We start from the raw sequence: 12928 nt of genomic DNA, 5'->3' as shown, positions 1-12928 counted from the left end.
CTTCAAGCCACATTTTTCCCCAGATTGAAAACTGACATTATCTGAAGCATACAACATGTAGAGGTAGAGTTCTGTATGTTCTGTGCATATTTCAAGTAATGCTTTTATCAAAATAAACCAAACATGTAGCTTAAATCTACAAACAAAAGCATGCACAAAAATCCCCCAAAAAGCATTATGTGATCTACATTACAATCAAATATATCTAACTACATGTATTTTTTTTTAATATTCGAAGATGTTAAGCAAAAACATTTTATCCTTAGACACAATTATGTACATGCAGACCTTTGAAGCTATTGTATACAGTAAAAGTACTTATTGCTATCTTAATATGCATAGTATTATCTGCATTGTAAGTCAGTGATCAGTACAATATACCTCAAATAAAGAACAAACATGTATGCACAGTATTTGTATGAAGTACAGGTTGTTCTTGCTATCAATATTTATATAACTTTGTTCCCTCTTACTCTGATAGTTCAAACATCGCCGTTTCCTCGAACTCAGCGCGAGGTCCTGGCAAATCCCTCTACAATGTATAGTGTTTAATGGCTCGAACTGCCGATAACTCCAACAAATTTTTCCGGTCCCTACAATTCGAAGTAAATGAGGTTCGACTGCATCACTTACATTGCATATACCTTGACCAACCAAATATACTTTAAACATAGAACATTATACACACAAATGATACCACGAATTCAGACTGTTTCTTTAAATTTTCAAGCTAAAATATATTGCTATTAACCTTTACCCTCGGCTATATTTTTAACAAGAGCACCGCCTTGCGGGTGCTGACGCTCATCTGATTTTTTTTAGTGTAATAGAAATATTGTCCTACCCATGATTTTCTAAGTCTAAAAAGGGCCATCATTCTTGCAAAAAGCAGGATAGAGTTATGTTTCTTGATGTACAGTGTCCACTTATGATGGTGAAAAACTGTTGCAAGTTTTAAAGCAATAGCTTTGATAGTTTATGAGAAAAGTTGACTTAAACATAATACTCAACCAAGAAATGATTTTCTAAGTCCAAAAGGGCAATAATTATTGCAAAAAGCAGGATGGAGTTATGTTGTTGCTGTACAGGGTCAGCTTATGATGGTGAACAAGTGTTGCAAGTTTCAAAGCAATAGCTTTGATAGTTTAAGGCAAAAAGTTGACCTAAACATAAAAACTCTAACAATGATAATCTGATATTTTCTAAGTCCAAATTGGGGCCATAAATCTTGCAAAAGTCGGACGGAGTTATGTTTCTTGCTGTACAGGGTCAACTTATGATGGTGAACAAGTGTTTGAAGTTTTAAAAGCAAATAGCTTGATAGTTTAGGATTAAAGCATGACCTAAAACATAAAACTTAACCACAGACAATGATTTTCTAAGTCCAAAAGGGGCATTAAATCTTGCAAATAAGCAAGATGGAGTTATGTTTCTTGATGTACAGGGTTCAGCTTTGATGGTATGAACATAGTATTCATGTTTCAAAGCATAGCTTTGATAGTTTAGGAGTAATGTTGACTAAACATAAAACTTAACTAAGAAAATCTGATATTTTTTAAGTACAAAGGGGCCATAGTTTGCAAAAATGCAAGATGGAGTTATGTTTCTTGCTATACGGGTTCAGCTATGATGGTGAACAAGTATTCCCAGTTTCAAGCAATAGCTTTGTAGTTAGGAGAAGCTGACCTAAACATCAAAACTTATCCAGGCAACGCCGACGCAGCGCCGACACCGACGCCGACGCCGACGCCGACAACCGCTCAAGTGATGACAATAACTCATCATTTTTTTTCAAAAAATCAGATGAGCTAAAAATGAACTGGTCCATCAGTCAATTTGGGCAGTACCACTTACCATTCAAAGGGGTGTTTACTGAAAATTTACTGACTGAAATGCGAACAGTGCAGACCATGGTCAGACTGCACGGATGTGCAGGCTGACCTTGGTCTGCACTGGTCGCAAAGGCAAAATCACTTGCCTCAAGCAGGCTAAAGATTAACTCATTGCCAAAAATAATGACAAAAACACTATCTGAGCAAGTTACGAGTCTCTCACGCAGGTAGTGTTTCTTTGTCATTGTTCTTAGCAGTGAACTGATAAAATGAAACAAGGATTTACAAATCACGTGCATGAAACATGTCCTTAAAAAGGCTTGCTTATAATTACAACAAATATATTTATATAACAATATTCAAATTTTGCAATACAAAATGGTCCCCTAAAACTTTCAGTTCCTTAAATCAATTATATTATACTCTCTGTCTCCTTCAGCTTACAAAAATCAAATAAACAATAACATCTATATACAGCTTTGCATAAATAAATGAGTAGCGCCATGAGAAAACCAACATAGTGCGTTTGCGATCAGCATGGATCAAGACCATCCTGCGCATTCCCGCAGTCTGGTCAGGATCCATGCTGTTCGCTAATGGTTTCTCTAATTGCAATAGTATTTGAAAGCGAACAGTCTGGATCCATGCTGGTCCCAAACGCACTATGTTGGTTTTCTCATTGTGCGGTTCAATTATACAGCTTTGCATAAATAAATAACAACGTAAACAACATCACAAGAAAAGGTACAACAATATTATATATTGTCATAAATCTGCAGCTAGATAAAAAAAGTGTTTTTTTCATTTAGCACTAGAAAGGTGGTATTCAAATTTAGATTTGAAAATTAGTACCAGCAAATCAATAACAAGAGCACCGCCTTGCGGGTGCTGATGCTCATCTGATTTTTTTGTATAAAAGAAATATTGTCCTACCCATGATTTTCTAAGTCTAAAAAGGGCCATCATTCTTGCAAAAAGCAGAATAGAGTTATGTTTCTTGATGTAAAGTGTCTGCTTATGATGGTGAAAAACTGTTGCAATTTTTAAAGCAATAGCTTTGATAATTTATGAGAAAAGATGACTTAAACATAATACTCAACCAAGAAAATGATTTTCTAAGTCCAAAAGGGGCAATAATTATTGCAAAAAGCAGGATGGAGTTATATTTCTTACTGTACTGGGTCAGCTTATGATGGTGAACAAGTGTTGCAAGTTTCAAAGCTATGGCTTTGATAGTTTCATAGAAAAAGGTGACCTAAACATAAAACTTAACCAAGAAATCTGATATTTTCTAAGTCCAAAAAGGGCCATAAATCTTGCAAAAAGCAGGATGGAGTTATGTTTCTTGCTGTACAGGGTCAGCTTATGATGGTGAACAAGTGTTGCAAGTTTTAAAGCAATAGCTTTGATAGTTTAGGACAAAAGCTGACCTAAACATAAAACTTAACCAAGAAAACTGATTTTCTAAGTCCAAAAGGGGCAATAGTTCTTGCAAAAAGCAGGATGGAGTTATGTGTCTTGATGTTCAGGGTCAGCTTATGATGGTAAACAAGTGTTGCAAGTTTCAAAGCAATAGCTTTTTTAGTTTAGGAGAAAAGTTGACCTAAACATAATACTTAACCAAGAAATATGATATTTTCTAAGTCCAAAAGGGGCCATAAATCTTGCAAAAAGCAGGATGGAGTTATGTTTCTTGCTGTACAGGGTCAGCTTATGATGGTGAACATGTGTTCCAAGTTTCAATAGCTTTGATAGTTTAGGAGAAAAGCTGACCTAAACATAAAAACTTCAACACAGGGAAATGATTTTCTAAGTCCAAAAGCGGCAATAATTCTTGCAAAAAAGCAGGATGAGTTATGTGTCTTGATGTACAGGTCAGCTTATGTGTAACAAGTGTTGCAAGTTTCAAAGCAATAGCTTTTTAGTTTATGAGAAAAAATTGACTTAACATATATTTTAACAAGAAATATGATATTTTCTAAGTCCAAAAGGGGCCATAAATCTTGCAAAAAGCAGGATGGAGTTATGTTTCTTGCTGTACAGGGTCAGCTTATGATGGTGAACATGTGTTCCAAGTTTCAATAGCTTTGATAGTTTAGGAGAAAAGCTGACCTAAACATAAAACTTAACCAGGCAACACCGACGCAGACGCAGACGCCGACACCGATCAAGTGATGACAATAACTCATCATTTTTTTTTTTCAAAAAATCAGATGAGCTAAAAAAAGAAAAATAATTATAACGTATCTTTTCTGATGAAGTGATTTATTTGTAACATTAAGAATGAACAAAAATGGGTCAGTATTATGTATGAAACTTTCAATAAGAAAATATTCATTTTATTTCACAGTATTTGTAAATTTCAAATTGGCATAAAATTGATCTGTATTTGTTTACAGTTACTGTCAAGATTTTTATCAATTTTATTTTACAATTTTTGTAAAATTCAAAATGATATCAAATTGGTCTTTATTTGTTCCTGTTTAAATGTCAAGATACTGATCTGTTTTATTTCACATCAATGAATTTCAAGATTCTAAGTATAAAATTGGTCTATATTTGTCTATGGTAACTGTCAAGAAATTGATTCATTCTTTTTTTGGACAGTATTAGTAAATTTCTAAATGCCATAAAATTGGTCTGTATTTGTTTACAGTTAACCATCAAGAAAGTGGTCCATTTTATTTCACTAGAAGTATCTGACATTGCACCCTTCCCAAATTTTAAGTAGTTTTGCTGACCACTGTGTCAGGTATATCAGCGTATACTTGTTCTTGAATCATGTATCATCTTGAAGGCCTGAAATATCAAATATATGCATAACTCAGTCGTAACAGAGTAATAACAATATTTTTACACAAAAATAGAACAATCAGTTTTACTCGAGGAATATACAATTATTACTTATTAGTATAATTATCATTTTCAAAACAGTCATCATCATCATCATCATCATCCATCATCATCATTATCATCAATTCTGACTACTTTCACAGTTCCCATATAAACCTTGTAAGTCAAGAAAACAAATAACACAATAATTCATAATCAAATATTTCCATACAAAACAGTATAGATTGTATCATTTTATAGTTAACCTCCTGAACTGATTTTACCAAAAAATCCTGCTTTTATACAATCACTATAAAGCCCTTCCCATCATTCTGTGAAACTTAAAAATTTTAACCAGATTCCCAGAAAAAGAAACAGTTTAAAGCTGATATAAGAGACAAGTCACATAACTAAAGCTAATCTCATTTGCTTTGTCTGTGTATACTCTTTAAAAGTGACCAATGGCAGGTTTGCATTCCAAGACTGGTCTCCAAAGTCAGTTTGAAACCCAAGCACCTGGCACCAAGAGTTTGGAGACCAGTCTCTGAATGCAACCTTGTCATTGGCCAATTTCAAAACTGTGTTCAGAAACAACCAATCAGATTCCAGGAACTTGAGACTGGTCTCTGTTATACCACCATTCACATTCAGATAATTCTGTCTGAGACAAATCAACTTTTGGGAAATGCACAAAATTCTTGCAAAATGTGAACCTTGCATTTACCTTTTGCATACTGGCAACCCAGCACTGTCCCTGCCTTTTATTTTGTCCAGCTACAACCATCTTCACCAACTGCATTTCACCACAACTGTCCTTGTACTTCATGGCCAAACCACTGGCTAGCGGGTTACCTGCACATATACAATAAACATATGGTTCATACACTTTGCAGTCTCTATGAATGTCTGTATTAAAAAGATCCTTTCAAAATCTGCAAGAATTATTTATAAGATATAATAATATACTTCTAACATTCATTAGGGGCATCAATTTAATTGCAAATATTTTTAATAGTTTTGTAGATGTACCGCAGTCCTGCAATTCTATAATAACTAGAATTTATCCTTATGTATAGACTACTTGGCTTTATGCTAAGTTAACCCTTAGCCTGCTATATTTCTAAAATGGAATGGTCCATCATTCAATTTGGGCAATACCATTTATTATTTGAAGGGGTGTTTGTTGAAAATTTACTGACTGAATAGCGAACAGTGCAGACCATGATCAGCCTGCACGGATGTGCAGGCTGATCTTGGTCTGCACTGGTCGCAAAGGCAGAAATATTTGCCGCCAGCAGGCTAAAGGTTAAACTATGATATCTTGGCACTTCATCAGTATCTGCTAGATTTTAATTCTAAATGATTCTGGCTCAATATTTTCAAGTATGAATAAGCTTCATGACACTTATTAAAAATTCATCATGGGAGATAGAACTGAAGCTACAAGACTAAAAGATCCAGACCAGCCTGCGCATCCGCGCAGTCTGGTCAGTATTCATGCTGTTTGCTTTCAAAGCCTATTGCAATAAGTGAAATTGTTAGCAAACAGCATGGATCCTAACCAGACTGCACCGATGCGCAGGCTGGTCTGGATCCATGCTGGTCGCAAATGCACTATGTTGGTTTTCTCATGGCAAGGCTCAAATGCCTTGTATCATCATTGTTATTGCAAGCACAGCAAAAGACAGATCACTAAAAGTCAAAAGAGGATGAGGATCCTGGGTTCTGATTATCCAACTTAGAAAATACAAAGAAATGGACAGGGAACACATGCATTGCTTGAATCAGCCCTGGCACTCTGGTCATTGATGCTCAAGAAAATGGTATTTCACTGTCTATAGAAACAGAACAATCACTCTATGGAAAATTTGGTTATTTATTTATTATGTAAATTATAAAAAAAAAAATATTATATCACAACTGTATATCATTTAAATTCTTCATCACTCATGAGCATTTAACTAGGATTTAGGGTCGTGAACTGGGAATGACAATTGAACATTTCTATGCTATAAGGTATTCCCCTGTATTTAACATTGCTAGCATTTCAGTATGTAGACAGTGGGTAATTCTGACAAAACTGAAAGAGGAATTTGTATTTGTTTATTACATAAACATACTGGGTTTTTGTTTTGTTTACTATGTAAACACAAGAAATACAAATACTGCCAAAAAAATCTTGTTTATAAGAGCAGGTAAAGAATTGACGAGAAAAAGCTGTGAGGTAAAGTAGACAATAGAGCTACAAGATAGAAAAAAAGCTAGTTTGTAATTTTCAAAGTTTATTCTGGCTCTTATCAACATAAACTATTGACATTCCTGTCTTAATTTGAATTCTGACATGAAAAAAGCCATGATGGAATCTTTAATGCAAAAAAAAAATATCTGTTAAAAAACATAATATTTAACAGAATGTCACTATGTGAGCCGCACTGTGCTATAGCCAAAGTCAGGGCTTTGCTACCAGTTTGGATCCAGATCAGCATGTACATCTGGTTCCATACTGTTTTATCATTTGCATAAAAATGCTGAAATTAATAAACAAAGAGTATGGACGTAGGGATAAACGAACAGTATGAACAGTGTGCAATGATCTGGATCATTGCTGGTCGCAAAGCCCTGATGTTGGTTTTTGCACAGCGGCCCTCATGTGCAAAACATAAAAAATGATTTTGAAATTCATGAAAGCTTGGTACATAGTATTAAAGTACTCACACAGGGGCTTCTGGAACATAAAGACAACAACAAAGCTGAAAAGTAGCTCTTTCCAGAACGAAATAGTGCAGTCTAAATGATTCATAAGAGATATTCAACTAAAATACAGTGCAGTTGGAAAGATTAGATTTATACCATGTTTATAACACAGAGATAGCTAGTTCCTCTCTGGAGGTTTAGTTTAGTTTACTTAGAACTTTGTTATTTATTCTAACACGATCCGATTCATTTTCCAATTAAACAAAGAAGGCTGAAGACAGTGAATTATTAGACAACAATTCACTGTTCTGACTTCACAAGTTTTACGTCATAGCGTCAAACGGCATAGCAGCATGCTGGAAAAGAAACCAACTGCAAACGGCGAATATTTAATAAATGCCATCAAGGATGTACTTAAAATCCTTGGTAACGTGTTAGAATCAAAATAATATGTCTCATTTAGTGATTTGCTCTTGAATAAAATCATTGTTGGTCGTTCAGATGCGCCCTCGTGATATAATTCCTTCGCATCTGTATTCCAAACAATGATTTATTCAGCAACAAATCACTAAATGAGATATATTATTTCTTATATAATTGGAAAGAAAAGATAGTTGTTATTTACTGTATATCAAAAGCTTTAGGATAATTATTAATTAATACCGTGAAATCAGTATAACTTGTCTGAAATAAATTTTCATGCATCTCAAGGAAGTGCGTATCCACAAATTTACACCCCAATGAAAAAGTAATATTTCCATTTATGTTATATTCAAAATTTGAAATCCAACAGTTCATATCCCCATGAAACAGCAGCTGCTCTGACCCATGGCACGAACTTTTGTGCCCTTGAAATGAAATGAGCCGTGCCATGAGAAAACCAACATAATGGGTTTGCGACCAGCATGGATCCAGACCAGCCTGCGCATCCGTGCAGTCTGGTCAGGATCCATGCTGTTCGCTAACAGTTTCTCCAATTCCAGTAGGCTTTAAAAGCGAACAGCATGGATCCTGACCAGACTGCGTGGATGCGCAGACTGGTCTGGATCCATGCTGGTCGCAAACCCACTATGTTGGTTTTCTCGTGGCACGGCTCAAATAATTTCTCAGTATTGCCACAATATAATTATATGTTTACCACACAATAGTCAACAAACTACATTTAAAGATAATCATTTTTTCACAACACTTAGCACAGAAAAAAATCAAGTGTACAAATACAATAATTATGAAAATGTGAAAACTATTAAATATTTTTTGTCAGCATTAGATTTCAATGAATATGTATTAATTCATAAGACTAGTGCATTGATTTTAATATCTTAGCAACAGAAATGTTTATTTCATTTCATCTCCTATAAGAGACAGGAAAAAGTTTGGATAAAACAAAATGGCTGAAGTTGGAGCATTACTAAAATACTTCAGTAAAGGGTAGTTGGCAAGAATGTATCCCTTTGTGGTTTGTAGGTGACATATAACACTGGATACAATCTGCCTCAGGCATGACCCTTGCTCTCACTAGATATAAAATTTGTTAAAGTGCATAATCAAGTGTCCTGTTGATAGGCTAAGTCTTCAGTACAACTTCCTGAAATTTAATGCTGTGCAAAAAAGTTTGTTTCTAGGTGAATAAAATTTCCTACTTGGTGATATAACAATCATGTCACCCAAATCGTCTGCATGAGTGTTTGAAGAGAGAAAAATACATAAGTTGCAACAAACATATAATTATAACATATTCATTTTTCTAACGTTTTGTAAAATATTACATTTTTTGTTGTACATGGATCAAAGTACAATAAAAAATCAGGAAGATTAGGCATGGCCTCTGCTTTTCACCTAAAATTTCTATTCAATACCAATTAAGGCACACTTTGCTCTTCGTATCCTTTTTTAATGCTTTCTTTTCACTCACTTCCACTGTTCCATATTTTGTTTTTGAAATTATGCTCTAGACAGCGATATAGTAGACGCAACTTGACCGCGATGGTTGACCTTACGCTGATTATTCATATCGGTTATTTCATTATAGAAATCAAGGGTGCTTAGGGTAGCCGTGTATATTTATATGGAATTAGTTTGTATACAGTGCAGTATCAAAGTACATATACTTACGTTTGATCAATTAAAACTTTCCAGTACACTAATTTATATTTACACAAAATTATATTTCCTTTTTCTCGTGCAGCTCGTGTTTTACGTACACTCCTTTTCAAAAATAGGTTGTGCCTCATTATGTATTATAATGCAAAGGTCAACCATCGGGGTCAAGTTGCGTCCACTATACTAAATGATTATCAACAAATACATCTGAAAATGGACATACTTTTGTAAAAGGAAAACAAGTGAATTATGGACCTTGCAGTCTGCAGATCTTCTACAATGTCATATAATAAATTAAATGTGCCTTTTTAAGATTCAGTTTTCCTTTTCAACCTTTGGACAAAGATCTGATGAACAAACAAAACAAAAATGGGAAGATGAACAAACAGAAAGACAAAAACAGGAACTTTATGCCAGGGCAGTGGGCAGATAAAAAAAAAAAACTTTTATCATTAATTTTACAAAAAGACAGTAGAAGATCTGAAAACTTACTCAAGTGTCAATATGTTGTGTAAATATCATAACAGAGTTATACGATTACACTATTTACCAAATGTTTTTCCCAATTAACGAACATTTAAAATTAAGTGTTCATATAAAATTTCATTAAACAATGACTGCATAATTGAAACCAATTATTTCCATGGAATAATCAGCAGTGGATAGACAGAACGTACACAAATATCTGGAAAATATCGGAAATTCTCGGAATCACCACTAAAGAGAACATTAACCTACAAACTGAGTAAATACGTTTTGTAGAGACCACGGCAGAATCTAATTTCTTCGCAAACATTGTCAAATGGTACGAGCACTTAACCAACTATGTTATGTCTAAATAAAATAAAGATTTCCCAAATGAATTGGCTAATAGAATGAAAACTGTACGCAGAAAATTATAGTATTGATCCGCATCGGCCGACTGCTGTTTTGGGACGAAAAGATAAATTCTATTTACTGTCAATTATACTAAGTATGAGTGATGGAATTGTCTAGTTGACAAGAAATACTGAACAGTTTAAATGTGGACCCACTTTAGAAAACAAACAAGTAAAAGTAAAATCGATACATGTTAAAATGTTAGTTTAGCTGATTAGATTATAAATGAAGATGATCAAATTCCAAATAATTTTTTTTTTGTTTTGTTTTTATATTCTTTTATCTCCTACAGATTTTGGAAGAATGAAGTGTTCAAAGGCTAATAGCAATTTACATAAAGAAATAGAACCCCTTTTGTTAAGTATTTAATCAAATATTCTACTGCGCATTTGCAACTGAGCATTTGATTAACTGGAATTTGGTTAAGTATTAATAGATTTGTTCTGATCATTTCCACTTATTTATGGTCACTGAGCACTTCATACAGGTTAGATTTTCACTGGAGGCATTTTCTAAAAAAAAATGCTATCCTGGTTGTCCAATTAATATGGAATGGTGTTTAAGAATTAACTTAGTATTAATTTCATGAACATACTTTAAGAATGATAATGAAAGAGCTTTTGTATTATGCTTGTCAAAGATTTGAATCGACAAATACATACTGTAAAATCATTTAATTTCGTGGGCATGAAATTTCGTGGTTTTGGTCAACACAGCAATTTCGTGGGGATATGAATTCGTGGCTTTCAACTTTTGGACATTAACTGAATGGGAAATTTACTTGTTCGTTGGGATTAAATTTCGTGGATTGACTTAACCACGAAATCAACGAAAATTAGTCCCCCACGAATATTAATGATTTCACAGTATTTAGCCACAATTCAGTAGAAATGCAAGTCTGTAAAATCATCATTACTTCCCTTTCCTTTTCTTGGTTGCAAAACTAAAATTAATTGAAAATATATTCATTACCAGCTACAAACAGTAAACTGTTCTGAAACTTGTATTTTGACTCAGATCATTGAAATATTCTAATACCTAACAGACGCAAATATTAAACTAGAAATAATATTTTAATCAAAAGAAATACCCTGTTCTTTAAATATTTTCATATTAGAGAACAAGCGGAGGTGTGAGTGTGAGTGTGTGTGGAGGGGGGGGGGAGAGTTGCAAACTGCTTAATGCAAAGAAATCAAAATAAAAAAATCCTCCATGGTACTCAAAAGCTTTGCTTTTCCCTGTTATTTTAAAAGAGAATTCCTATTGTAAAACCAGCAGTCGAGACAGGCCGGAACATAATATTTTGATTTACTTACTGAAATTGTTTGCCATACATTCTACTTTCCTACGAGTCTACAATTTTCCAATTTTAAGTCAAAATCAATTTTCAAGCAATCATTTAGCTATATCTTATCAACTAAAAGTAATAAATATACCGACAGCTTTGTTTCAAGACTAGACAAATAAATTACGTTAAGAAAATAAAAGAGACACTATCCTAATCTAACCGACTTGCATTTCAAAACCAGACTAGGAGAAATTCTCTTACTATATTTTCGGTTAGATTCCAAAAGCCTATTTAAATACATTCAATATCAAGTATGCTTTTTGTTTCTAAACACAATTATAATTTATTGTAGCAGAAATAGGTAAACAAGAGCACCGCCTACGGGTGCCAGCACATGTCTGCAAGTGCTGGACAATATGTAAGAATATAGTTATAGTTCAGTTTTTCTAAGTACAAAAATAGCCATAATTCTGACAAAATTCTGGTTAGAGTTATGATTCTTGACCCATATAGTCATCTACTGATGATAAACAAGTGTGCAAAGTTTCAAAGCTGTAGGTCTTACAGTTTTTGAAAAAAAGAACTGGACCTAAACAAAAAATATTAACCAAGAAACTCAAATTTTCTAAGTACAAAAAGGGCCTTAATTCTTACAAAATACATATCAGAGTTATGGTTTTTGGCCTACACAGTCAACTAATGATGTTAAACAAGTGTGCAAAGTTTCAAAGCTGTAGCTTTTACAGTTCTTGAGAAAAGGTGAACCTAAACAAAAAATTTAACCAAGAAACCCAAATTTTCTAAGTACAAAAAGGGCCATAATTTTGACAAAATGCACATCAGATTTATGGTTCTTAGCCTACTAAGTCATCTAAATATGATAAACAAGTGTGCAAAGCTTCAAAGCTGTAGCTCTTATAGTTTTTGTGAAAAAGGGGACCTAAACAAAACAAGTGACAACAATACCTTGTAGATTTTTTTCAAAATCAGACAAGCTAAAAATGAAAAACTGCTTTTGTATTATTTCAAAGACAAACAAGAGCTGTCACAGAAGACAGTGCACTTGGCTATTTTGATGCTTGATAGTGAAACAGGGCATATATGAGGAAACTAGAGCTATCACTGGAGTTATAAATACCAACAAGAGGGCAAAGATGGCCCTAGGTCGCTCACCTGTGTAAACACACCATAACAGTGTAAACATGTTTTACCTAGTGATTTCATGGAGACAAATATTCTGACAAATTTTCATTAACTAAAGACTGGACCAAAATGCGGCCTCTTGAGTGTAAACAAGCAT

The 12928-nt window shown here is 33.9% G+C and overlaps 1 protein-coding gene across 2 annotated transcripts in view; it reads right to left on the bottom strand.

Annotated features, from left to right (window-relative positions):
* Nucleotides 1–4078: 4078 nt before the first annotated feature.
* Nucleotides 4079–12928, bottom strand: part of LOC123539577 (zinc finger FYVE domain-containing protein 21-like) — a 34788-nt gene continuing 25938 nt past the window's right edge. The window contains exons 6-8 of one of the 2 annotated variants that reach the window (XM_045324226.2): nucleotides 11257–11283; nucleotides 5389–5516; nucleotides 4079–4631 (exon numbers count right to left, since the gene is read on the bottom strand). In XM_045324226.2, coding sequence (XP_045180161.2) covers nucleotides 4590–4631; nucleotides 5389–5516; nucleotides 11257–11283 — 197 coding nt within the window. In that variant the 3' untranslated portion in view covers nucleotides 4079–4589. The remainder of the gene's footprint in view (nucleotides 4632–5388; nucleotides 5517–11256; nucleotides 11284–12928) is intronic. The other variant, XM_045324232.2, reaches the window with a different exon arrangement.

This window comes from Mercenaria mercenaria, chromosome 1, assembly GCF_021730395.1.
Source record: "Mercenaria mercenaria strain notata chromosome 1, MADL_Memer_1, whole genome shotgun sequence".
In the NCBI taxonomy this organism is placed as follows: domain Eukaryota; kingdom Metazoa; phylum Mollusca; class Bivalvia; order Venerida; family Veneridae; genus Mercenaria; species Mercenaria mercenaria.
Note: the sequence above shows the minus strand (reverse complement) of the source record. Positions and strands in the feature narration are given on the sequence as shown.